The 27,617-nt window shown below is 44.5% G+C and overlaps 1 protein-coding gene across 2 annotated transcripts in view; it reads right to left on the bottom strand.

The window, feature by feature from the left end:
• Positions 1–27,617, bottom strand: part of COG2 (component of oligomeric golgi complex 2) — a 273,237-nt gene that overhangs the window by 224,136 nt on the left and 21,484 nt on the right. Inside the window, exons 3-4 of one of the 2 annotated variants that reach the window (XM_056566965.1) lie at positions 25,667–25,732; positions 5,050–5,130 (exon numbers count right to left, since the gene is read on the bottom strand). In XM_056566965.1, the coding sequence (XP_056422940.1) occupies positions 5,050–5,130; positions 25,667–25,732 (147 nt within the window). Of the gene's footprint in view, positions 1–5,049; positions 5,131–25,666; positions 25,733–27,617 lie in introns of those variants that run through there. The other variant, XM_056566966.1, reaches the window with a different exon arrangement.

The following is a 27,617-nucleotide window of genomic DNA, read 5'->3' as shown; positions in this document are numbered from 1 at the left end:
GGTGTACGGAACGCGGCGCATGCGCGGCACTCCCCACCAGACCTAGAAAAAGGAGTTCGATTACGAGGATAAGTTCATGAATATTCATGAGCCGGGCGGCCGCTCCGCCCAGCTAGAATGACGTGTAGCCGAGTCCAAGATGATAACACCTCCCACTGAGTCCCAAGCCAGGAAATAACAGAAAACTAAAAATAAAGATATCTGTAGAACCGCTGAACCATTTTTAACCAGGTAAGAAGCGTTTTAATCAGGATCACCCGCACTACAAGCCTGTGTAACAGGTTTAGTAGAGGTGATTCTGATGACAGATTTCCTTTAAATGATTGAGATTTTTCAGATTGATAATTGTTCTGAATGTCCAATTTGGTTTGGGAACGAGAAAAAGGCAGGAGTAATGGCCCTGTTCCCATTCCTCCAGCGGAGCTAAAATTACAACTCTTATGATGTTCAGAGTAAAGGGGTTGCAAGTTATCTCTTCCCATTGATTGAGGAAGAGAGAGAGAGATAGAGATTAGAGATTTTTTTTAATAGTCTCCTTGTCTCCCTAAAAAAGAGAGAGAAGGAAACCAAAAAGAGAAGGAACCTCAACACCCCTCCACCCCACTTTAGCAAGTGACCCCCAAGGGACAGCTACTTACTGGGCTGGACATCTTAACCTGCTCCGCAGACTCAGAGCGGGATGCAGAAGAATCCATACTGACAAACAGACATCAGAAACAGGTACAAGCTTACCTTATATGCCCCAAGATTGAAATTTGGTGCCAGGAATCCCACGCGAGAACACAGCGCCACCTCCAGAAACCAGAATTATGAAAGTCGCGCCACAGGAGGTGAGACTTACAGCCATCGGAGGAGGAACTTTCGGCCTCCGGCAATCCCGTACTGGCATGCACAACGCTGATGTCACACGCAGCCCCTGGATGCACAGAGACCGGAAGAAGTCAGGGAAAGCTCATGCGTTCGTCCGAGACCCCTGTAACAATGAACCCTGCCACATAAACACCAGGAGCGCCACAGCAGGAAAAACAGGTCAGGAAGGCAAGCACCATGCGGCGATCCGGAGCAGGGAACGCAGGAAGGGGACCCGAAAGACACCGCCCTTCACAGCCTGGCCGTTTTCCAAGAACCGCTGATCCCATCGCCAGCCACGAGACCAGGAGATACAACCTCTATGCTTGCTATTGGAACAGACAACAAACAGGAAACACTGAGGGGTAATTCGGGGAGGGGCCTTTTTAATCTCTTCTGTGCTTCCTGTTCCTATAGGATGAATGGGGGCAATCTCGTGGTGTTGTTGGGATGATTCGAAAAAAACTAATAAAAAGCGATCAAAAAGTCCCATCAAAACATAAATGGTACCGATAAAAACTACAGACTACAGACTAAAGACTACTGCGCAAAACTGAGCCCTCATATAGCCCTGTATGCAGAAAAATAAAAAAGTTATAGGAGTCAGAAGAAGACAATTTTAAACAAACTAATTTTGGCGCATGTAGTTAGTTTTTTTTTTTGTAAAGTAGTAAAATAAAACCTACATAAATTGGGTATTCTTGTAACCGTATGGACCTACAGAATAAAGATATGGACAGACATTTATCAAGCGGTTTAGTCAGGTTTTCTTTACTATAATTGTCGCAAAATTGTCGCAACTACAACTACGTGTGTTTTCGTGCGACAATTTGCGTGAAGAACAAGAAAAGCAAGAAAATTCAAACTTGCTTACGTAGTTAATTTTTCAAAATGGATTTGCTTTAGTCAGGTATTTATTAACTGCGACCGTCGCAGCTGCACAATAAAATGTCGCAACGGCCATAAAAATTGACTATATTTACTCCAGCATGGAGCAGGAAAAGCTACTACCGCCCGGGCTCTGACATACTTTCTCCCCGCTACCCTCACTTCGCTATAGGGACACTGCAGTCATTTACAACCCACCCCTCTCACCTGCCAGCACCACACAACTCCCATCTGTCTGCTAACTGTTGCAAGACTACAAGTCCCAGCATGCCCTTACAGTGAGGACACGCTGGGAGTTGTAGTCTTGTAGCAGCAGGAGCTGAGCGGCGCGTGCGGGAGACAAGGGGGGGGATGTATATCAGTGTCCCCATTATTATTAAGTGAGGGTAGCGGGGAGGCAGTATGAGTAGTCCGGGCGGCTGACCTGTAATGTCAGCCCGGGCTCCTTATAACATATACCGGCGCCGGAGACTCCTAAATCCCCTGCTGTCATTTCACATTTCCCGCTGGGTCCTGTGATTGGCCAGGACCAGCAGCCAATCACAGGCCCCGACTGGAACAGTGACATAACATTAGGGGATATAGGAGTCTGTCAGGTGGGGTGGTTCGTCATCATACACCCAGACGACACACACAAACCCCACCGCCGGCCTTCACCTGAGCTGTGCCCGGCCTACGTCCCCACCAGCACCCCTCTACTCCCCCCGGCCTTCACCTGCACTGTGCCCAGCCTCCGCTCCCACGTCTTCGGTTGCGCCGGCCTGACGTCCCTCCGTCAGTGACGTCACTCGCAGGGCGCCAGGAGGATCGCTGCGCTGGATGGGTGAGTGTGTGTGTCTGTCTCTCTGTCTGTCTCTATCTCTGTCTGTGTGTGACTGTGTGTGTGTGTGACTGTGTGTGTGTGTGACTGTGTGTGTGTGTGACTGTGTGTGTGTGACTGTGTGTGTGTGACTGTGTGTGTGTGACTGTGTGTGTGTGACTGTGTGTGTGTGCCTGGGCTCCCTTTGCAGGACTACAACTCCCAGCATGCCCTTACTGTAAGGACATGCTCGGAGTTGTAGTTGTGCAGTGCAGGCGAATGACAAGCTTGTCCCCTGCCCCCAGCTGCAGGACTACAACTCCCAGCATGTCCTTACTGTAAGGGCATGCTGGGAGTTGTAGTCCTGCAGCTGGGGGCAGGGGACAAGCTTGTCACTTGCCCACACATCTCCTGCACCACACGACTACAACTCCCAGCATGTCCTTACTGTAAGGGCATGCTGGGAGTTGTAGTCGTGCGGGGCGGGAGATGTGCGAGCAGGTGATAATAAATGTACTAACCCATTTTTTTCTTCTCATTTCAGATCAGTGTATCCTGTGGAGACTCCTTCGGATTCGGTGGACTACTTCGATGACCAGCGTTTTTCTTTTTTTGATTTTAATAAAATGGTTAACGAGGGCATGTGGGGGAGTGTTTTTTTGTAATAAATATTTTTTAAACCGGTTGTGTTTTTGCCTTACTTTACTTGACAGGCTTAGTTGTGGAAGCTGTCTTATAGACGGAGTCCATTACTAAGCTGGGCTTAGCATTAGCCACAAAAACAGCTAGCGCTAACCCCCAATTATTACCCCGGTACCCAACGCCACAGGGGTGCCGGGAAGAGCAGATACCAACAGGCCCGGAGCGTCAAAAATGGCGCTCCTGGGCCTAGGGGGTAACAGGCTGTCGTTATTTAGGCTGGGGAGGGCCAGTAACAATGGTTCTCGCCCATCCTGGTAACGTCAGGCTGTTACTGTTTGGTTGGTATTTGGCTGAGAATAAAAATAGGGGGGACCCTATGCGTTTTTTTTTTTTAAGTAAATAATTAAATATTTAAAAAAAAAAAACACATACGGTCCCCCCTATTTTTATTCTCGGCCAAATACCAACCAAACAGTAATAGCCTGACGTTACCAGGATGGGCGAGGACCATTGTTACTGGCCCTCCCCAGCCTAAATAACGCCAACCTGTTACTGCCTAGGAGCGCCATTTTTGACGCTCCGGGCATGTTGGTACCGGCTCTTCCCGGCACTCCTGTGGTGTTGGATACCGGGGTAATTATTGGGGGTTAGCGCTAGCTGTTTTTGTGGCTAATGCTAAGCCCGGCTAAGTAATGGACTCCGTCTGTAAGACAGCTTCCACTACTAAGCCTGTCCAGTAAGTTAAAAAAAAAAAAAAAAACACAACAGGTTTAAAAAAAAATTTATTACAAAAAAACACTCCCCCACAAGCCCTCGTTAACCATTTTATTAACATCAAGCAAAGAATAACGCTGGTCGTCGAAGTAGTCCACAGGATACACGGATCTGTAAAAGTAACAGAAAAAAAAATTAGTAAATACATTTAGGGAGAAAAAACTGTGTTAAAAAAATGTAATAAACACACACACACACACATTATATATATACATATATATATATATATATGCACATTTTTTTTCAAAGCTGCATAGTGGTGTTCTGTAGTCATTATTTGGTTTTTGCTTATGTGTGCTAAAAAAAAAGGGTATTTAAAAGTGATTTCTTGGTTTTTGCTCATGTAAGCCAAATTGACCAACCCCCTGTGATAGTATGATAAATATGTCATACATAAGCAAAAAAATAGCAAGAAAAAAATGACTACAGAACTTGCTTACCAAAGCAACGATGATAAATGTCCCCGATGGTGTCATTTTTTACCGAAAATTGCACTGTATAGAAACAGAAGCTCCCAAAAGTTACAAAATGGCATTTTTTTTCTTCAATTTCACCCCACAAATATGTTGTGTAGATTTTGTTATTAAATGATTGATGTCATTACAATTGGTGACACAAAAAACAAGCTCTTATATGGGTCTTTAGGTGCAAAATTGAAAGCGAAATTATTTTTAGAAGGAGAGAAGGATAAAACAAAGTGCAAAAACGAAAATTGGCCTGGTCTTGAAGGTCAAAGTGAGCTTGGTACTTAAAGGGTTAAATGCCAGATTGAATGGTGATGTCCGACAATAGCCATGGGTCAGAGCCGAGTGTGCTTCATACAGTGGGAGCAGGAACAGTCTGAATTTACTTTACATTTCTGCACTTATAGCTGAAAGTTTTGGCCAGACCAGGGGGTCCACTGACCCTTTACAGTAGTAGTGATTTAGGATGGTTTGGCCAACAAAATTAAAAAACTAAGCCAATATATAAAAATATAGCAGTGGGGCTAAAACAATACTATGCATGTATGAATTCAGCCTTGGAGTTTTGCACACTGAATTTATACAAACACAAAACATTTACCATCACTATAAAGAGATGTAAAATAGTCTCACCTTTTTTTTCCTTATGTCATCTTGTTTAGCCATACGCCTATCCACTGCACTTATGCTGTCATTAACAGATGTTTTGAGGCTCTGTAAAGACAAATATCAAAGCAAAGCTCAAGCATTTATCATGTATGTAATATGCTTGAGAGGGTTCTCTAATTTTATACAAATAAAGCTTAACCTCTTGAGGACTCAGCCATTTTACACCTTAGGCCATTTTTTGAACATCTGACCACTGTTACTCTAAACATTAATAACTCTGGAATGCTTTTAGTTATCATTCTGATTTCGAGACTGTTTTTTCGTGACATATTCTACTTTAACATAGTGGTAAAAAATTTTTGGTAACTTGCATCCTTTCTTGGTGAAAAATCCCAAAATTTTATGAAAAATTTGAAAATTTTGCATTTTTCTAACTTTGAAGCTCTCTGCTTGTAAGGAAAATGGATATTCAAAATAATTTTTTTTCATTCACATATACAATATGTCTACTTTATGTTTGCATCATAAAATTGATGTGTTTTTACTTTTGGAAGACACCAGAGGGCTTCAAAGTTCTGCAGCAATTTTCCAATTTTTCACAAAATTTCCAAACTCACTATTTTTCAGGAACCAGTTCAGGTTTGAAGTGGATTTGAAGGGTCTTCATATTATAAATACCCCACAAATTACCCCATTATAAAAACTGCTCCTCCCAAAGTATTCAAAATGACATTCGGTCAGCCTTTCAACCCTTTAGGTGTTTCACAGAAATAGCAGCAAAGTGAAGGAGAAAATTCACAATCTTCATTTTTTACACTTGCATGTTCTTGTAGACCCAATTTTTGAATTTTTGCAAGGGGTAAAAGGAGAAAATGTATACTTGTATTTGTAGCCCAATTTCTCTTGAGTAAGCACATACCTCATATGTGTATGTAAATTGTTTGGCGGGCGCAGTAGAGGGCTCAGAAGCGAAGGAGCGACAAGGGAATTTTGGAGAGTACATTTTTCTGAAATGGTTTTTGGGGGGCATGTTGCATTTAGGAAGCCCCTATGGTGCCAGAACAGCAAAAAAAATAAAAACACATGCCATACCATTTTGGAAACAAGACCCCTTGAGGAAAGTAACAAGGAATTAAGTGAGCCTTAATACCCCACAGGTGTTTTACGACTTTTGCATATGTAAAAAAATATTTGGAACAATGGGCTGTACAACATTTTTAATTTGCACAGCCCACTGTTCCAAAGATCTGTCAGACACCAGTGGGGGGTAAATTCTTACTGCACCCCTCATTACATTCCGTGAGGGGTGTAGTTTCCGAAATGGGGTCACGTGTTTTTTTTTTTTTTTTGCGTTTGTCAAAACCGCTGTAACAATCAGCCACCCCTGTGCAAATCACCTCAAATGTACATGGTGCACTCTCCCTTCTGGGCCTTATTGTGCGCCCACATATGGGGTATCTCCGTAGTTGGGAGAAATTGCATTACAAATTCTGGGGGGCTTTTTTTCCTCTTTTACCACTTGTCAAAATGAAAAGTTTAAGGCAACACCAGCATGTTAATGCAAACAATTTATTTTTTTACACTAACATGCTGGTGTAGACCCCAACTTCACCTTTTCATAAGGGGTAAAAGGAGAAAAAGCCCCCCAAAATTTGTTAGGCAATTTCTCCCGAGTACGGCGAGACCCCATATGTGCCCCTAAACTGTTTCCTTGAAATACGACAGGGCTTCAAAGTGAGAGCGCCATGCGCATTTGAGGCCTGAATTAGGGATTTGCATAGGGGTGGACATAGGGGTATTCTATGCCAGTGATTCCCAAACAGGGTGCCTCCAGCTGTTGCAAAACTCCCAGCATGCTTGGACAGTCAATGGCTGTCCGGCAATACTGGGAGTTGTTGTTTTGCAACAGCTGGAGGCTCCATTTTGGAAACAGTGGCATACCACACGTTTTTCATATTTATTGGGGGAGGGGGGCTGTGTAGGGGTATGTGTATATGTAGTATTTTTTACTTTTTATTTTATTTTGTTAGTGTACTGTAAAGTAGTGTAGTGTTTTTAGGGTACAGTCACACGGGCGGGGGATTACAGAGAGTTTGTACATTCACAAACTGTTGCAAAACTACAACTCCCAGCATGCACAGTCTATCAGTGCATGCTGGTAATTATAGTTTTGCAACAGCTGGAGGCACACAGGTTGGGAAACACTGAGTTAGGAAACAGACAATGTTTACCAACCAGTGTGCCTCCAGTTGTTGCAAAACCACTACTCCCAAACATTCTCAGGCATGCTGGAAGTAGTAGGTCGGCAACATCTTTAGAGCCAGATGTTGCCGAACTACAACTCCCAGCATGCTTGGAGTTGTAGTTTTGCAACATCTGGAGGACTACAGTTTGCAGACCACTAATACAGTGGTTCCCAATCTGTGCCCTTCCAGATGTTGCAAGACTACAACTCCCAGTATGCCAAAACTGTCCAGGCATGCTGGAAGTTGTAGTTCTCCAACATCTGAAGGGCCAGATGTTACAGAACTACAACTCCCAGCATGCCTGGACAGTAAGGGCATGCTGAGGATGTGTGGTTTTGCAACATCTGAAAGGGCACAGTGGTCTCCAAACTGTGGACCTCCAGATGTCGCAAAACTGCAACTCCCAGCATGCCCAGACGCCAAGGGCTGTCTGGGCATGCTGGGAGTTGTAGTATACAGGGTCCCATTACAGCAATGCATGTCGCTTTACGGCGACGTGCATTGCTGTAAAGGGCCCGACCGCGGCTGAAGAGGAACTTCGCTGAAGAGGAACTGTCGCCGCCGTCTTGATCGCCGGGATCCGGGTCGGGCCCCGGCACTCCCCCGTCCTCCGCCGCGTCCTCCGGTCTTCCTCCCGTCCTCTCCGAACTTCCAGGGGCCGGGCAGGGCGGGAGGAAGTAACCGCCCCCCCGAGATTGGTCGGTTAGCTAACTGATGGATTGAAGGGGATAGGATGAGGTGGCAGGCTTGCCACCTCGCTCCTTGCCTTCAGCATGGTCCTGGCTGTCTGTGACAACCGGGATCATGCAAAATTACCGGGCGGTCGGGTCCCAAAGACCCGATCAGCCCGGTATCGCCGCAGATCGCAGGGGCGATTTCCCTCGCGATTTGCGGCATTCGCCGACATGGGGGGCAGACATGGCCCCCTCAGTGTTTGCCCTGGATGCCTGCTGAAGCATTTCAGCAGGCATCCGCTTCCAATCTCTGCCCGGCGCGCGGCAGGGACCTGAAAACGCCAGGGCGTATGGATACGCCCTGGGTCCTTAACGCCCAGGGTGTGAGGGCGTATCCATACGCCCTGGGTCCTTAAGAGGTTAAAGGGGTCCTCCGGTGGAAAACTTTTTTTTTTATCAACTGGTGTCAGAAAGTTAAACAGATTTGTAAATGACTTCTATTAAAAAATCTTAATCCTTCCAGTACTTATTAGCTGCTGAATACTAGTGAGGAAGTTATTTTCTTTTTGGAACACAGTGCTCTCTGCTGACATCACAAGCACAGTGCTCTCTGCTGACAGAGCAGTATATGTTTTCTATGGGGGTTTTCTCCTACTCTGGACAGTTCTTAAAGCATACCCATCAGATCCAACTAAAAAAACTTTTTTTTTTAATATATCACTCCGTACCTAATCCTGACAATGTACATTTAATTTTTATGTGTCTAGCACCTTTTTTTTCTTTATTACACTATTAATTTAGATCATTAGTCTGAATTCCTCTCAATGGGAGGGGGCGTGGCCTCACTGTGCAGGTCTCCGCCCCCTCCCTCAGTATGCTGTCTGCTCACATCTCCCCTAGCATTAGCAAAACTACAACTCACAGCTTGTCCTCACTGACAGTAGTGGGATACAAGCTGACAGTGGGAGGATTTTTCCTCCGGCTGTGAGCCCTTCCCTCACAGCTGTCAATCAAGGAAGTGTGTCCATGACGTAGGTGATGACGCATGGACACAGCAGGACTAGTATGTGTCCAAGCAGGCAGGGGGGGCAGTTGTTTGACTGGCTTTTTCAGTATGAAATACTGAAAATTTTCTAATGAAAGCAATTGCAAAACCTATTGGTTTTGCATGCTTTACAACATTTCAAAACTTTTTGTATCTGACAGTGCCAATTTAAAATAGACAGAGAGGTCAGCAGAGAGCACTGTGCTCGTGATGTCAGCAGAAAGCTGTGTTCCAAAAAGAAAAGAACTTCCTCAGTAGTATTCAGCAGCTAATAAGTACTGGAAGGATTAAGATTTTTTAATAGAAGTAATTTACAATTTATTTTAACTTTTTAATTTAGTAATTTAATAAATTTTTTTTTTTATTATATTTATTTTTATTTTTAGAAATGCTACAACAACAAGTCTTATGAATTCCATCAGATGCAAATTCCAAAATACAAAATTTACAATTCACCCCTTTATAAGGAGGATCGCGGTTGTCTAAGACATCCACGATCCCCCTGAAGCGATAGGAGTGAGGTGGCAGGGGTGCCACCCCTCCTATCACTGCTATTGGTGGTCTAGACGCGACCAATAGCAGATCGGGGGCGGAGGGGTTTACTTTTGTTTTCCCCGTCCTGCCCACCCACAATAGGCGGGCCAGAACGGGGGAAACAAAGAGGAACGGGCGCCGACGTCCACTTACCCCTCCGGAGGCTGCGGGCGACGGGGATCGGCGGGCAGTGACGGAGATCTGCGGCGGCAGAAGAGGACGGCTCCCTGGATGCGACGGAAGCCGGTAAGTAGTTGCCTAGCAACATCTAGAGGGCTACAGTCTGAGACCACTATAGTGGTCTCTAGACTATAGCCCTCCAGATGTTGCAAAACTACAACTCCCAGCATGCCCAGACAGCTGTTTGCTGTGTGGGCATGCTGAGATTTGTAGTTTTGCAACAGCTGGAGGTCTACAGTTTAGAGACCACTGCACAGTGATCTCTATACTGCCCTCTAGATCTTGCAAAACTACAACTCCTAGCATGCCTACACAGCTGTTAGCTGTCAGGGCATGCTGGGAGTTGTAGTTTTGCAACAACTGGAGGTCCACAGTTTGGAGATCACTGTTCAGTGGTTTCTAAATTGTACCACTCCATATGTTGCAAAACTGCAAATCGCAGCATGCTCAAACAGCAAACAGCTGTCTCAGCATGCTGGGAGTTGTAGTTGCGTACCTCTGGCTGTTGCATAACTACATCTCCCAGCATGCCCTTCTGTGATCAGAACATGCTGGGAATTGTAGTTTTGCAACAGCTGGAGGCACACTGGTTGGAAAATACTGAGTTAGGTAAAAGAACCTAACTGAAGGTTTTCCAACCAGTGTGCCTCCAGCTGTTGCAAAACTACAACTCCCAGCATGCACGGTCTGTCATTACATGCTGGGAGTTGTATTTTTCAAACAGCTGGAGGTTTGCCCCCCCCCCCCCCCCCCCCCCCCATGTGAACGTACAGGGTACATTCACATAGGCGGGTTTACAGCAAGTTTCCTGCTTCAAGTATGAGCTGCGGCAAATTTTTCGCCGCAGCGCAAATTCCTGGCGGGAAACTCACCGTAACCCGCCAGTGTGAATGTACCCTAAAAACACTACACTACACTACAATAACACATAATAAAGAGTAAAACACTACATAAACACCCCCTTACACTGTCCCCCCCCCCCAATAAAAATGAAAAACATATTGTACGGCAGTGTTTCCAAAACGGAGCCTCCAGCTGTTGCAAAACAACAACTCCATGCATTTCTGGACAGCCACTGACTGTCCAGGCATGCTGGGAGTTTAGCAACAGCTGGAGGCACCCTGTTTGGGAATCACTGGCATAGAATAGCCCTATGTCCACCCCTATGAAATCCCTAATTTAGTCCTCAAATGCGCATAGCGCTCTCCCTTCGGAGCCCTGTCGTATTTCAAGGAAACAGTTTAGGGCCACATATGGGGTATCTCCGTACTCAGGAGAAATTGCACTACAAATTTTGGGGGGCTTTTTCTCCTTTTACCCCTTATGAAAAGGAAAAGTTGGGGTCTACACCAGCCTGTTAGTGTAAAAAACATTTTTTTACACTAACATGCTGGTGTTGCCCTTTAGTTTTTATTTTCACAAGAGGTAAAAGGAAAAAAAGACCCCCAAAATTTCGAACGCAATTTCTCCTGAGTACGGAGATACCCCATATATGGGCGTAAAATGCTCTGTGAGCGTACAACAAGGCTCAGGAGTGAGAGCGCACTTTGTACATTTGAGGCCTAAATTGGTGATTTGCACAGGGGTGGCCGATTTTATAGCGATTCTGACATAAACCCCAAAAAATAAATACCCACATGTGACCCCATTTTGGAAACTACACCCCTCACATAATGTAGTAAGGGGTACAGTGAGCATTTACGCCCCACAGGTGTCTGACAGATTGTTGGAACAGTGGTCAGTGAAAATGAAAAATTTAATTTTTTTGTTTGCACAGGCCACTGTTCCAAAGATCTGTCAAACGCCAGTGGAGTGTAAATGCTCACTGCACCCCTTATTAAATGCTGTAAGGGGTGTTGTTTCCAAAATGGGGTCACATGTGGGGGGGTCCACTGTTCTGGCACCACGGGGGGCTTTGTAAATGCACATGGCCCCCCGACTTCCATTCCAAACAAATTATCTCTCTAAAAGCTCAATGGCGCTCCTCCTCTTCCGAGCATTGTAGTTCGCTCGCAGTGCACTTGACGTCCACACATGGGATATTTCCATACTCAGAAGAAATGGGGATACAAATTTTGGGGGGCATTTTCTCCTATTACCCCTTGTAAAAAAGTAAAATTTGGGGAAAAACCAGCATTTTAGTGAAAACATTTTTTTTTTCATTTACACATCCGACTTTAACAAAAAGTTGTCAAACACCTGTGGGGTGTTAAGGCTCACCGTACCCCTTGTTACGTTCCTTGAGGGGTGTCGTTTCCATAATAGTGTGCGATGTGGGGGGGGGGGGGTTTGCTGTCCTGGCACCATAGGGGCTTCCTAAATGGGACATGCCCCCCAAAAACCATTTCAGAAAAACCCACTCTCCAAGATCCCATTGTTGCTCCTTCCCTTCTGAGCCCTCTACAGCGCCCACCGAACACTTGACATACACATGAGGTATTTTCTTACTCGAGAGAGATTGGGTTACAAATTTTGAGAGGATTTTTTTCCTTTTACCCCTTGTAAAAATTCAAAAACTGGGTCTACAAGAACATGCGAGTGTAAAAAAGGAAGATTTAGAATTTTCTCCTTCACTTTGCTGCTATTCCTGTGAAACACCTAAAGGGTTAACACACTTACTGAATGTCATAATGAATACTTTGAGGGGAAATTTCTGGGGTATTTCTAATAGGAAGGCCCTTCAAATCCACTTCAAACCTGAACTGGTCCCTGAAAAATTCAAATTTTAAAATTTTGCGAAAAAGTGGAAAATTGCTGCTGAACTTTGAAGCCCTCTGATGTTTTCCAAAAGTAAAAACAGGTCAACTTTATGATGGAAACATAAAGTAGACATATTGTTTATGTGAATCAAAACATTATTTATTTGGAATGTCTATTTTCCTTACAAGCAGAGAGCTTCAAAGTTAGAAAAATGCTATCGACGAAAATTTACCACTAACATAAAGTAGAATATGAGGAAATATATAATAAATAATTATATAACCAGTCCTCAAAAAGTAGTGAAAAAAGGGGAAAGAAAAGGAAAGAATAAATACAGAGAGAAAAGTGATAGTGATTTAGAATTGAAAATGTACAGTGGTGTGTGAGTAAAAATAAAAAAATAAAAAAGGTGAGTATGAAAGTTTACAATATCAAAGAAGAGTGGATAAGTGCAAGGTGATAATCAGAAAAATTAGGGGTAATGAAAATATTAATAGTTATTAAACATCAAAAAATACCAAAAAACATGTGAATAATAAGAATGCCTGCAAAAGATGATAATTTTAAACAATCATATGCATTTATTAAAAATAATGATTAATGCCTGTCGCATTCTTCAGTAGCCTGATTAGATTACTTTTTAATCTAATCAGGCTACTGAAGAATGCGACATTAAGTCGTGAAACGCGTCTAGCCTTGTCTCATATCTATCAGCCATCTCTATCTCAATCTTGTTTTATACCTGTATCAGCCGATACTGCCTAGACAGCGCTGTAGGACCCGGACTAGTGGACCTCTGTGAATTAGCGCGCTATTCACACGCCACGAGGACGCTGGGCAGCCGCTGCCGATTTCTCCACAGACCGGTCACTGAGCTGTGCAAAGCACGATACTCCTGCTTGGCTACGATATATAACCCAGCGCTCTACATCAACGCAATCGGGATCATCACATCTTCCCAAACACGGCACGAGAAGTACCTCCCTACCCATACCAGGGTAGTGATTGATTCGGTCCGTGCGGGCACTGGGCTCCCACAGTCCCCGGAGCCTGCAACTCTGGAGACATTCAGCTGCCGATCATCACGGTGAATAAAACCATAAGGTACTGTGCCTGACTTCATATAAGCAACTGTAACTATATCTTGCCATTAATACTGATATTCTACAAGCACCTGTTGTGGGACACAAGTGGATAACAGTGAGCAATTACATTATATCTTCTGAATGAAATATTGAAACATTTACTACAGTTTAAGGTGACTGTGTTTCACATTGGAGTATCACTGGAGTACACAGACTCTCCGATCGCTGGATATTATATTCAATACTGTTGCTATTCACACAACTTTATAAGTTTTTTCGGCTACAAAGGCAATTTTTTAATTTTTATATTTTGAGATAGTTGGCATTTTTTTTATTATTTTATTATTTAGATCGCATGCCTGAGCAAGGGCCCTGCCCAGGCATTAATCATTATTTTTAATAAATGCATATGATTGTTTAAAATTATCATCTTCTGCAGGCATTCTTATTATTCACATATTTTTTGATGTTTAATAACTATTAATATTTTCTTTACCCCTAATTTTTCTGATTATCACTTTGCACTTATCCACTCTTCTTTGATATTGTGAACTTTCATACTTACCTTTATTTTTATTTTTTTATTTTTACTCACACATCACTGTACATTTTCAATTCTAAATCACTCACTTTTCTCTCTGTATTTATTCTTTCCTTTTCTTTCCCCTTTTTTCACTACTTTTTGAGGACTGGTTATATAATTATTTCTTATTATATATTTCCTCCTGTTGATTACTGGGTCTTTTGGGGTTTTTCAGACCTACCAGTTAACCTCGGAGTAGATGAGATTGAGCTGCACTGCCACTGTCACTTTTTGCAATAAAGTAGAATATGTCACAAAAAAACAATCTCGGAATCAAATTTATAAGTTAAAGCATCCCAGAGTTATTAATGCTTAAAGTGACAGTGGTCAGATGTGCAAAAAATGCTCCCGTCCTTAGGGTTATAATGGGCTCCGTCCACAAGGGGTTTATCTCCCAGAGAAAAGGCCCAAAACGACCTTTTTTCTAATTTGGTACCCTCTAATATTTACCGGGTCATCCCCCAAAATTGTTGAGACCGCAGCTGGTTCCACCCTAACCTTCCATTCTTATGCAAATATTTGACCAAAATTTTCACACTTCCCCACACTCCCACATCATGTGCAGAAAACCAACCCTGTCCTCCCCACATCTTGGGCAACATACAAAGCTAGTCTTCCCGATTTTTTTCATGAAATAAGGAGTAATAATATATATAATAATATAATCTATATATATGACATTATATTGTATCATCTCATGATTATTGTTTTTTGTAATTTAGTTCATTCTTAAGTATATTCTTTTCCATTGTTCCTCCGTTATTACCCCTAATTCCCTCTCCCACTTCTTTCTACTAAAATGTTCTGTTACATTTTTGGCTTTATTTCTAATTTCTCCATACACCACTGAAAGTACTTTTTTTTTTATCAATTCACCTATAAATTTTTGGATTAAAGTGTCTCCCCTCGTAATCACCAGCCCTTCCTTGATCGATTTCATAAATGTTTCTCTAATTCTCAGATATTCAAACCATCCTCCACCCCCCAGTCTAGTTTGTCCCCCCCCCCCCCCCCAACTCCTGGGCAAAGGGTACGGCCTCCATAGTTGCCACCATCTGACCCAGGACTTTCATACAAGTGTGGATGGGGACTGACCTGGGTCCGAAGGGAGCGGACCCCGACAGAAGCGCCAGACGTTTGTCCGGCGGGAGGCAAATTCGGGCAGAGGCAGTGTCGAAGCGAAGTCCCAAGAAGGTTATAGACTGGGTAGGACAGAGGACTGACATGTCCCGGTTGACCATCCCCCCGAAGAGATCCAGAGTCTGGAGAGTGACGTCCACATTCTCCAGAGTCTGGACTCTGGTTGGAGCCTTGATGAGAAGGTCGTCCAGGTAGGGTATCACCAAGACTCCCCTCGACCGTAACAGGCCCATCACTGGGGCAAGGATCTTGGTAAAGACCCGAGGAGCCGAGGCCAGACCGAAGGGGAGGGCTACGAAATAAAAATGCCCCTCCGGAATCGCAAAGCGGAGGTACCGATGATGGCCTGGAAATAATGGCACATGGAGGTAGGCATCCTTGATGTCCACCGATGAAGAAACTCCCCTTGTTCCAGGGACGCCACCACCGAATGGAGAGATTACATTCGGAAGTGACGGATGAGAAGATGACGGTTGAGACGCTTGAGGTCTAGGATTGGTCGCACAGAACTGTCCTTCTTGGGAACCACAAAAAGATTGGAATAGAAACCCCGGAAACGTTCCCCTGGAGGAACGGGAACAATAACCCCCTGGAGAAGCAGAGACTAGAGAGCCTCTCGAAAATGCTTCACCAGAGAAGGCGACCGGGGGGCCCGGGATCAAAAAAAGCGATCCCCCGGAAGGGAGGCGAATTCGATTCGGTAACCGTTGGACACCACGTCCCTGACCCAAGGTCCAGATGTCTCGAAAAAGTAAGACATGACCTCCCACCCGAGAAAAAAGCCGTGGGTGGGGGCCTCACTTCATGCCGAAGTGGGTTTGCGGTTGCCTGATTTGGGTGCAAAACGCCGGGCAGATTTGTGTCCGACTTCCAAGACGGGCGCGCCCGGATTGAGGGAGCCTTCTTGTCCCGCAAAGGCACCTGCCCGGACCTTTTGCTGGAAGTAGGGCGAGCCTTATTTTGAGGCAACAAGGAACTCTTACCTCCAGTCGCCTCAGAGATAATCTCATCAAGGCGCTTGCCAAAAGGACGGCCACCCGTAGAAGGAAGCACAGTGAGTGACATTTTGGAAGCGGCATCCGCATTCCAAGCTATAAGCCACACAAAGCGGCTGAGAGCCGCTAGGTGACCCACAGCAAAGGCAGAACAACAGGCTGACTGCCTGGAAGCTGCGCACAGGAAGTCTCCAGATTTAGAGCACTGGAGAGCGAGGACAGATAGATCCTCTGGGGGATCCCGCTAAGATATCCTGATGGAGCTTTTGGCACCACTCCGACAGGGCCTTGCCCATGTCGAGGCGAAGATGGGAAGAAGAGAAGAGCCAGCTGCTTCAAAGACGAACTTCGCTAAGGATTCTACCTACTTGTCCATCATATATCTATAAAACAAAAAGCAGAGCTCCTCATAGGACAGTATATTCTAGACAACGTAGGTGTAGGTGGATGCAGGATACACAATTATTTCAGTGGTCCTCTCACCTGTAGACGACACAACTACACAAGCGCATAGAGATAGTGGTGCAGCCTCTCGGTATCGGATCCAGCGGTCAGCAAGCCGATTAACAAAATCCGGTTCCATGGCGTCAGTCATATGATGGTGATAAGTAAATAATATATATTTATTTAGCCAGGGTGCAATGCGTTTCTGGGCATGGGCTCCCCTTCATCAGGCAAATGGGCATAATAGCATGTACAACAAACTGGTGCCTTTTAAATAAGAACTATTTGGCGCCCAACAGATGTAGCTCCGCCCAGTGGGCGTGGCCTCAGTGAGCAGAAGTACAGTACAAATCACAAGTTATAATAAATCCATTATTCAATCAATATATATTAAAACCATTCCACATAACATACAAACAATTAATGCACACAATTGGTATAAACTTAAAAAAGCGCACGCCGCCGAACCTACGGCGCTCGCCCCCACTGTGTAAAAAATGCGCTCGCCCCCACTGTGTAAGAGACAGAACGCCGGAGCGCACGCGCCCCAAGACAACAAAGGGCACGGTATGTAGACTGTGCGGGCGCACCCCGGACGCCATGTAAACAAACCCACGTGTCGCCACGGCACGCATGCGCCGGCTCCCCGGCAGAACAACAAACAGTACAAGATGCAGAGAGGAGCCGCACACATGCGCAGACCTCCCGTCATATCTAAAGCAATGTGTCGGCTTCATATGGTAAGTATTAAACAGAGGAGCAGACACTATAGACAATACAATACAATGTATTGTGTCTAATCAGACCATATGGTGTTGGATATCAATAAATATAAGTAGGTATTGAACATTGTGAGTCTGCGCCGACAGTGTCAACCTGATAGATAGACCGAGCTATCAAACAGCACAGGTGACTACATGTCAAGGCATAATCACAATTTCCCAATACAGAATAAAACGATTTAAAAGGTATAGGATAGTGATCATATATCGCAATTAGCAAAAATGCAAATAAAACAAAAAATACTAATATGTGTAAGCACACCCATATAGGCTCACTATAGAGGCAACATCTAATTAAATATAAAATTGCAGACAATAAATAACTATAATTGCATAGAATTTTAACCACAAGTAAATACAGTATTTATCGGCATATAACACACACTTTTTAGGCAAAAATTTTTAGCCTAAAGTCTACCTGCGTGTTATACACCGATAAGCCGCAGCAGTTCAATGATTTAAAGCAGGCGCTTTAAATCAATGAACTGCAGCGGCTTTGCAGGTGCAGAGACCGCCAGCGCTGCCGGCTTCTCTGCCCCTGCCTGCCCTGGGGTCTAGAGCCCTGCTGCCGGCCCTTCTCTCCCCCTGGCTATCGGCGCCGCTGCCCGTTCTCTCCCCCTGATTATCGTGCTGGCGCCCCATTGCCGGCGCCGACAGACAGGGGGAGAGATAATTACCTGTTGCATAATTACCTGTTGCCGGGGTCGAGTCCGCGCTGCTTCAGGCCTCAGGTGTGCGTCCCGTGCGTCGTTGCTATGCGCTGCACAGCGCGGCGCAATGACGTCACTAGTCATTGTGCCGCGCCGTGCAGTGCATAGCAACGACGCATGGGACGCACACCGGAGGCCTGAAGCAGCGCGGACCCGACCCCGGCAACAGGTAATTATGCAACCGGGGATGGGGGGAGGCAACGGGGCAGCAGCGCCGGCAATGGGTGCCGTTGCCCCTTCTCTCCCCCTGGCTATCGGCGCCGCTGCCCCATTGCCGGCACCGATAGTCAAGGGGAGAGAACGGGCAGCGGCGCCGATAGCCAGCGGAAGAGAAGCAGTGGCAGCAGGGCTCTAGACCCCAGGAAAGGCAGGGGAGAGAAGCGGGCAGCGACTGCCTCTCTCCCCCTGCCTTTCCTGGGGGTGTATCGGGGTATACACATGCACCCTCATTTTACCATGGATATTTGGGTAAAAAACTTTTTTACCCAAATATCCTTGGTAATATGAGGGTGCGTGTTATAGGCCGGTGCGTGGTATACCCCGATAAATACGGTATATATAATCCTAAAGCTACAGATCTAAAATTGTGGCATACATGTAATATGCCCTAAATATGCATGATAATTAGCTATAAATGCATGCAAATTATATAAAAGAAAAAATATATAAAAAAGATTTTTTGTATTACCAATAATATATATAGGCCTATAGGCCTAAAACTACATTTATGTGGATATAGCATATGTGGAGTACACCCTAGATATGCCATTGGTATCCCATTTATCGAATGATGTCAATGGCTTCGTTCAAACCTAATGGGTACAGGCTATTAAGCTTGTAGATCCAATAGGATTCCCTTATTTGCAATCTGTCAAATCTATCATGTATATTGATAGGGATCTGCTTGATGGCCCTCAGAGAAAAGGCTGAAAAATCTTTATTATGGTGTGTAGTGGCATGTTTGGAAACACTTTGAGGAATCCTCGCTGAACATTGAAACGGTGCTTATTCATCCGGCAACGTAGCTGCTGCATAGTTCTTCCTACATATTGTAATTGACAGGAACATTCAAGTAAGTAGATAATGTAAGATGAAGAGCAGTCTACTTTACTCTTTAAACTGAAAGATTCCTTAGTCACATTACTAGTGAACTTGGTAGAGCCTTCAATGATGTTGCTGCAACATTTGCAAGTCTTGCTTCTACACTGTTCAATACCTACTTATATTTATTGATATCCAACACCATATGGTCTGATTAGACACAATACATTGTATTTTATTGTCTATAGTGTCCGCTCCTCTGTTTAATACTTACCAAATGAAGCCGGCACATTGCTTTAGATATGACGGGAGGTCTGCGCATGCGCTCGGCTCCTGTCTGCATCTTGTACTGTTTGTTGTTCTGCTGGGGAGCCGGGGCATGCGTGCTGCGCCGACACGTGGGTTTGTTTACATGGTGTCCGGGGTGCACGCGCGCAGTCTACATACCGGGCCCTTTGTTGTCTTGGTGCGCGTGCGCGCCGGCGCTCTGTCTCTCACACAGTGCGGGCGGGCGCATGCGCCATGTACTTCTTTCTTCCGTCCGTCTTCATTATTATCTCCGCGAGTTAGCGCATGCGCCGTAGGTTCGGCGGCGTGCGCTTTTTTAAGTTTATACCAATTGTGTGCATTAATTGTTTGTATTTTATGTGGAATGGTTTTAATGTATATTGATTGAATAATGGATTTATTATAACTTGTGAATTGTGCTGTACTTCCGCTCACTGAGGCCACGCCCACTGGGCGGAGTTACATATGTTTGGCGCCAAATAGGTCTTATTTAAATGGCACCAGTTTGTTGTACATGCTATTATGCCCATTTGCCTGATGAAGGGGATCCCATGCCCCGAAACACGTTGCACCCTGGCTAAATAAATATATATTTTTTACTTATCACGTCATACGACTGACTCTGTGGATCGCGCCGTGGAACAGGGTTTTGTTTTCAACATTTACAATCTACTTGGAATCCATGGAATCCTTGAAGGCAGCAGCATCTGCCAGTGGCAGTGTAGTCGCCTTAGAGATCTGGGAGAGTGGTGGATCCAGAGAGGGAGGGGAAACCACTTAGGTGACAAAGTCCTTGTCAAATGGATAACATTCTTGATTCGTCTTGATTCCCGGGAACCTCTTGTCTGGGTGTTTCCATGCAGATTCCAGAATGTCGTTAAAGTCAGTGTGAGAGCTGAACCTTTGAGGTGCTGGCTTAGTACGATGAAAGGATACTCCTGGAGTGACATCCGAAGATCCTGGGTCCTCTAAGTGAAAGGTGTCTCTTATGGCTGTCACCAATGAGTTCATCATTTCAACTGAATCCGAGCAGTCCTCTGAGTCAGATCCCGGCTCGGAAGCCTCGTCCGCCAGTTTACTAGGAGAATGTGAATGAGTAGATGCAGTCCTGGAGGGGGGCGACCCTGACCGGGTACGCGGCTCTGACGTGGCAGAGCGGCGACTCCGAGAACGTCCTCCGGAGGAGCAACGTTTGTGCCCAGATGACGGGGGGGCGGGAACGCCCACGTCTATCTGAAGACTCAATGGAAGAGTCAGACGAGGCACCCCTAGTACGCTTGTGAGAGCGTGAAGTATGTGGAGACGAGGAGCGGGCCCTCTCAGAAGCCGGCACAAGAAAGACCCCCACACTCCCACAAGGCGGACACCACTTCCCGGGAGGCCTCAGCCACCGAACGGGAGACTTGGGTCAAGTCAGCCATATACTGGGTCAGGGAAGAAACCCAGGCTGGTGGAGCGGCTGAATCCAACAGAACCGAAAGGGCATCAGGGGGTACCAGGGGGTCAGGGAGAGCAGTGGAGCAGGCAGGGCAAGTGGGCTCAGCAGAGCCAGGCATCTTGGTATTACAGTGCTTACAGGCAAAATATGTCACTGACGTTCCAGGATTCTGTTTAGAGGGAGGAACAGCTCTGGGTACTGACATAATGAGAAAAAAAAAGAGACAGGGACTTTCTCACCCCAGTCTGACCCCAGGCAGCTGCAGTGAGGAGAACTCGGCTCCGTGCAGCTAGAGTGCCAGCCAATAGGGAGAGAGGGGCGTGCCTGAAGCAGAGGCACTAACTAATTGGCCCCTCCTAACTGAAATTCGTGCCCATGGTGCTGATTGGAGGCTACTTCAAGCCTCTGAAGAGCTCCAACCACCCTGTGGGCTGAGCTATGGACTGCCGAGAAGAAGCTGTAATGCACCCGCTCCTACATGTAAGCCGCATATGCGCTCGGGGAATAGAGCGGGCGGCCTGTACGCCGGCAGAGACTGCCGGAGAAAATGAAAGTAAGCCGGCGCTGAGAGCGCCTGGCCCATACCAGCGCCGCGGCTGTCAGACGCATATAAGGCCCTGCCGAGAAATGAGTGTAACCTGGCGCTGAGAGAGCCCGGCCCGTACCAGCGCCGCGGCTGAAAGCCGCATATAAGGAGCTGAGGACATAGTCGCAAGAAACACATACAGTGAAGTGCCCAATAAATTACATGCTCCCTGAATGCCATTGCTCCACATGCCCCCTGAAATGCCATTGCTCCCCAGAATTAAAGTCCAGCCCCTGTATAAGCCAGACCCATAACCTGAAAGGTTGGCCAAAAACAGGGGGTCTCCAGAGGTTGCAAGTCCATACCTAAGGAGAAAAGGGAGGAAAGTACTTACCTCAGTCAGAACTAATGGAGTCTTCAGTCAGCTTTAGTTACCTGCATCACGCCTGGCTACTATGCGCGAGCGAGGCGAGCAAGGAAATAGGGGGACCCAGACCCATGAGGTACCAACCCAGACGCTGACCGTTGGCGAGGGGGGGTGAACAGCGCATATACGCAATGTTTGTGCCCCCTTACTCACAATGGGGAAACAGGGAACCGGAGACCCAGAGTCCCCACCTGAATACAGAAAAGAAAAAGGAATAAAAAACTAACACGTCCCTATACTAGGAAAACAAAAAATCAGAAGACCTGTTCTGGAGAAATCCAGACCATGTCCACCTCCTTCAGACACTAAGCTTAAACTGATTAGCTCAGGGCCTGAAGGCGGGTATATCCTGCTGGGAGGAGCCGACTTTTTTATTACCATAGTGTCACACCTCCTAGAGACAGCAGCATACACCCACGGTCTGTGTCCCCCAATGGAGCCGATAGAGAAAAAAGTTATCCACCGGAGTACCCCTTTAAGGGTCAATTCACACAAACAATATCCTGCGCATATGTGATGGCCAGGATTTGAAGCTGCAGACTTGAAGTTGTGCCCAGTCATTTAGTTTATATTAAACTCTGCAGCTTTAAATCAAGCGCATTAAATATGCACAGGATACTGAACGTGTGACTAGACTCCAATACTGTTTAAAATTAAATGTTTTACAACCTTTCTAACCTACTTAGGACGTGATCAAAATGTGAGAGAGAAACTGAGGGATTTTGCACAGCAGCCAATCACAGCTCAGCTTTCACCTTACCAGAGCTTATTAATGTAGGAAAGCTGAGCTGGATCGGTTGCTGTGAGAAAAAGCTCTCTGCTGTCTTTCATGAAGGTCTAATCTCTAGTCCTGATGTTGTAAATGTGCAGTGTGAATTTGCAGTCGAAACAAGTGAATAGGCTTTCATAACCTTATCCACATGTAGCAGAAATCAGAGCATGCTTTCGATGTTGTATCTGTTACCAAGTCTGGAAGTAACACACATTTACCATGGATTCACAGTAAAATCATCAGTGGAAGTTATTAGCCGCATGTGGAATAGTCCTTAGACTATTGTCAAAAACATTGAGTTTGACTAATATTGTTATATGTGAAACTAGTGATAAATTGAAACATACAGGCACTGATGTGAGAGAGAAACTGGAGATTAGACCTTCATGAAAGACAGCAGAGAATACTTTCTCCTGTATCACCTGAAGACAAGAAAATTATGCAATAAATTCAATACTAAAAATGCAATTTTTAAAGGGGTACTGCAGCAAAAATGAACATATCCTCCATTCACAGGATAGGGCATAGGTAGCAGAAGTACCGCCGCGCCGGGACTTACATTTATGTCCGTGGTCATTAAGGAGTTAAAGGGGTATTCCAGGAAAAAACTTTTTATATCAACTGGCTCCAGAAAGTTAAACAGATTAGTAAATTACTTCAATTAAAAAATCTTAATCCTTCCAAAAATTATCAGCTGCTGAAGTTGAGTTCTTTTCTGTCTGACAACAGTGCTCTCTGCTGACATCTCTTGTCTCGGAAACTGCACAGAGTAGAAGAGGTTTGCTATGGGGATTTGCTTCTACTCTGGACAGTAGTGTCATCAGAGAGCACTTAGACAGAAAACAACAACTCAACTTCAGCCGCTCATAAATACTGAAAGGATTAAGATTTTTTAATAGAAGTAATTTACAAATCTGTTTACCTTTATGGAGCCAGTAGATATGAAAAAAAAGTTTTTTCATGGAATACTATTAAATATAGTAAATGTACGTTCATTAAAATGCTCCTTTGATGTTTGAATGCCGTTATCTGTACACCCCCAGGATTTCCGCTGCAGCACCCCGCTTTCATTACTGCACAGAGCAAACTCACTCTGTGCGTAGTGACCGGCGATACAGGGGCCGGAGCATCGTGACGTCACAACCCGCCCCCTCAATACAGGTCTATTGAGGGGGTACGCTCCGGCCCCTGTATAGCCGGTCATTACGCATAGAGCGAGTTTGCCCTGTGCAGTAATGAAAGCGGGTTGCTGCAGCGGAGATCCCGTGGGTCCCCAGCAGTGGGACCCCCGCGATCTGACATCATATCCCCTATCCCTTGGATAGGGGATAAGATGCTAGGGGCAGAGTACCCCTTTAAAAGTCTTTGTGGTATCGAAAGGTCAGAGGAGAACATCTGTGTCAACTAAACAAGTGGAAGGAGGTTCTTTGTGAACCTTTAAGGTGTCTTGCACTGCCCAGATAAGTGATTGCATAGCAGACATCAGCTGATCTTCCCTAAGGGATTCAAGGTCAGAGTTGGAGGGATACCTGACAGGGCAAATGAAAACACTCATCCTGGTGGGTCCAGCATGATGTACCCTTAATAGTCTGTTCTATGGTCTGGGACAGATTGGACAGATCTTACTTATGATAGTCAGGGGCAAACGAGTCCTGGGGAGTAGACGAAGGGTTAAGGCACAGTGAAGAGGGAGTGCCACCTACTTGCTCTATTCAGTGCAGAGTGTAGGGGATTTATTATAGAGGTTGTGTGGAGTCAGACACTTGTGCCCTTCCATTGTATTTATACAGGAAAATCCAATGTCAGACGACATAGAGGAATAATGTACACTAAAATACACAAAATCACCAGGCCAAAGTGGCCTAGATATTCAAAAAGGGGATCCTGGAAACTAAAGGTCTGTATGTTTAAAATCTATTGTGGGTAAATTATTTAGGGTTTTGTGAGAGATGCTATTCTGGAGTATCTTAATAAAAATAACCTTATAACAGCACAAACATGGGTTTATGTGGGATCAATCCTGTAAGACTCATCTGACCATCTTCAATAAAGAGGTTAGTTATAGACTGGACTTGGGTGAAGCAGTGGATGTTGTTATTGTGGAATTTAAGGCATTTGCTACTGTGTTACATAAAAGGTTGGTACATAAAAGGAGGATGCTAGACTAGGCGGAAATGGAACATACTAGGATTGGGTGACCGTTACAAGTGGAGTACGGCAGGGATGAGTACTGGGTTCACTTCCTTTTTAACATGCTTATCAATTACATTGTAAAGAGATTACAAAGTATTTCAATATTTGCAGATGACACTAAACTGAGTAAGGTGATTACCAAAGAGAAGGATAATGTAAATTACAGAGGGATCTGCTTTTTTTTAGCCCACCATGACTACTACAATGTTGTTCCTGATGTCCATAACGTGAGTGTAATCATACCTTTTTCGCTTCTCTTCCTTTTATTACTTATAAAATACATTTATCCAGTGGTCAGGCACAGTCGGATAGGCGTGGCTTGTGGTGTACAAAGCCACGCCACCACCACGCCTATCCTATCCTTTCAGCGCTGGGATCGTTGTGTAGTAAGACACAGTGCATGCGCCCCTCCTGACATGTGCGCACCGCCACCCTGCATTGGCATTGTGAGCGCACGCTCCCACTGTCTATGCGCTCACTGCGCAAGTGCAGTACTAGAGGAAGGAGAGGATAAGGAGTGGCAGCGGCGGGGCTTTGCCACGCCTATCCTAATGTGCCTGACCGCTGGATAAATGTATTTTGTAAGTTATAAAAGAAGGAAGAGAAGCTATAAAGGTATGATTACACTCATGTTATGGACATCTGTAACAACATTGTAGTAGTCTGGGGGGCTAAAAACTCTTGACAGTTGCACTGTAAGGACAAAGTGTGTTTAGGCCTTAATGACCAAGCAATAGCAATGAAATTGTTGTGACAGGAAAGCTTTAGAGATAAAAAGAAATGTTAACAGTAATATTTTGCTGAAAAGGCTTCCAATAAACAAATACCCCACACATACCATTACTTCTTCTTTCAGTTGACCCAATGGTACAGAAAGTTGACTCAGAGCTTTATCCATTCCTACCTGTACAACAAGATGAAAATATAAAAAAAAAAATTGTATGTAAACAACAACTAGTTATTAGATATAAAAAAAATGTTTAAATAACGCAAGATGCATCACAGCATAAACACAAACTGTAACAATAGACATTTAAAAGCAAGGACTTTTAAATGTAGACACCTAGATTCAGTATAGAACCCCTTCCTCAGTATTGGCCATTTGTACTGGATATAAACATTACATACACACAATATTTAAAACATAAAATAATGCCTGAAAAGTGACAAACACTGGATAGTATATGGCCAATGTCAGACTTCCTATTTAACCCCTCAAGCACACATCCTATTTTAGCCTTCATAACACAGCCATTTTGATTTTTGCATTTTTGTTTTACCCTACTTGCCTTTTAACTCTTATATTTTAATCCACAGATCTACCTGAGGACTAATTTTTTGCAGGATCAATTGTACTTTGTAATCGCATCCTTCCTTTAACCATTAAAAGAATAGTGCAAGAAAAAAAATTATTTGTGCCAAAAAACTGAAGAGAAAAACGCAATTTTGCAACTTTTGTTTTTACACAGGGCACTTTATGGGGAAATTAAGATGTTCTCTTGGCTTAAATGGATACCTATGTTTACGTGTTTTTATATTATTGTACTGCGTTTAGTAGAAGTCAAACTTATTTTGTTAAAAAAAATAAGTACGTTTAAAATTGTCCCCTTTTGATCCTTCTTATTTTTCTGTATAGAGGCTCATTTTTTATTCAATTTTTTAGTGATAAAAAATTTCAATATTGGACTTTTTTTTAAGTTTACACCACACAGGGTTGATTTAATTTTTTATTACTTTATTTTTTATTTTTTAAGTCTTCACAGGGGGCTATTTATAGCAATCTATTGATTGCTATTACTGTGTAGTGCTATGCATTGGCATAGCACTGATCAGTGGTATCTGCAATCCATTTGTATACTCAGAAGGCGATACAAATTAAAGCCTCAGAGTTTATATGGAATGATGCTTTTCTATATGGTGGCAATGCATGTACTAGTTTAATAGATTTATTGGACAGTGTTGAGAGAAGAGCTATCTTTCTGGAGATACAGTCTCCAGTTCTGGGCACAATGCTTCAAGTGAGATCTCACCAGTGCTTTGTACAACGGCATGAGCCCTTTCCACTCCTAGCCCTCTCCCTATACACCCAAGCATTCTGCTAGCATTTCCTGCTGCTCTATTACATTGTTTACCTACCTTTAAGTCATTGGAAATGATTATCCCTAAATCCATTTCCTCAGATACCTAGGTTAGGACTGTATCAAATATTCTAAATTCTGCCATATTTCTGGCACATTAGTGAATTGGGAATACTCTTTCCATTTTCAGTCTTAAACCGCCAAACATTTTGTCCTGAATAGATCTGGGAAGCCCTCTCCCCTCTAACCCCATAACGATAACTTTCTCCCCCCCCCCCCAATTTATTTCCCAGAAAACAAATTATAAATGATATTAGAGAAGGTATATACTCTCTTTATGGACTACAGAAGAATGTGACAGAAAAGACATAATAGTCCTATGTCCCAATGTAAACAGTAAGTCAGCCTGTCAGAGGGCTCATGGTGACCAAAAATATGGGACTGCAGCATGCTATTTAGATGCCACACATCTAAGAGAGACTCAACACCTCTAATAATGTGATGGCAGCCTGTGGGGCAGACCACATACCTCTATGAGAAAGACCCTGCACCTCAGGATATGTTCACACTGCGTAATTCCCGCGGAATTCCCAAAGACCCAAACTATAGTCTTATTAACCTAACCAGATTATTAAATGAGCAGGGATGTTGAATTACTATCGCCCGACTCCTGGGACATGCAGTTCCGGGGCGCTGGGCAGGTGAATTTTT

This window comes from Hyla sarda, chromosome 3 (assembly GCF_029499605.1).
Source record: "Hyla sarda isolate aHylSar1 chromosome 3, aHylSar1.hap1, whole genome shotgun sequence".
Classification (NCBI taxonomy): Eukaryota; Metazoa; Chordata; class Amphibia; order Anura; family Hylidae; genus Hyla; species Hyla sarda.
This window is presented reverse-complemented; position numbering and strand designations above follow the sequence as displayed.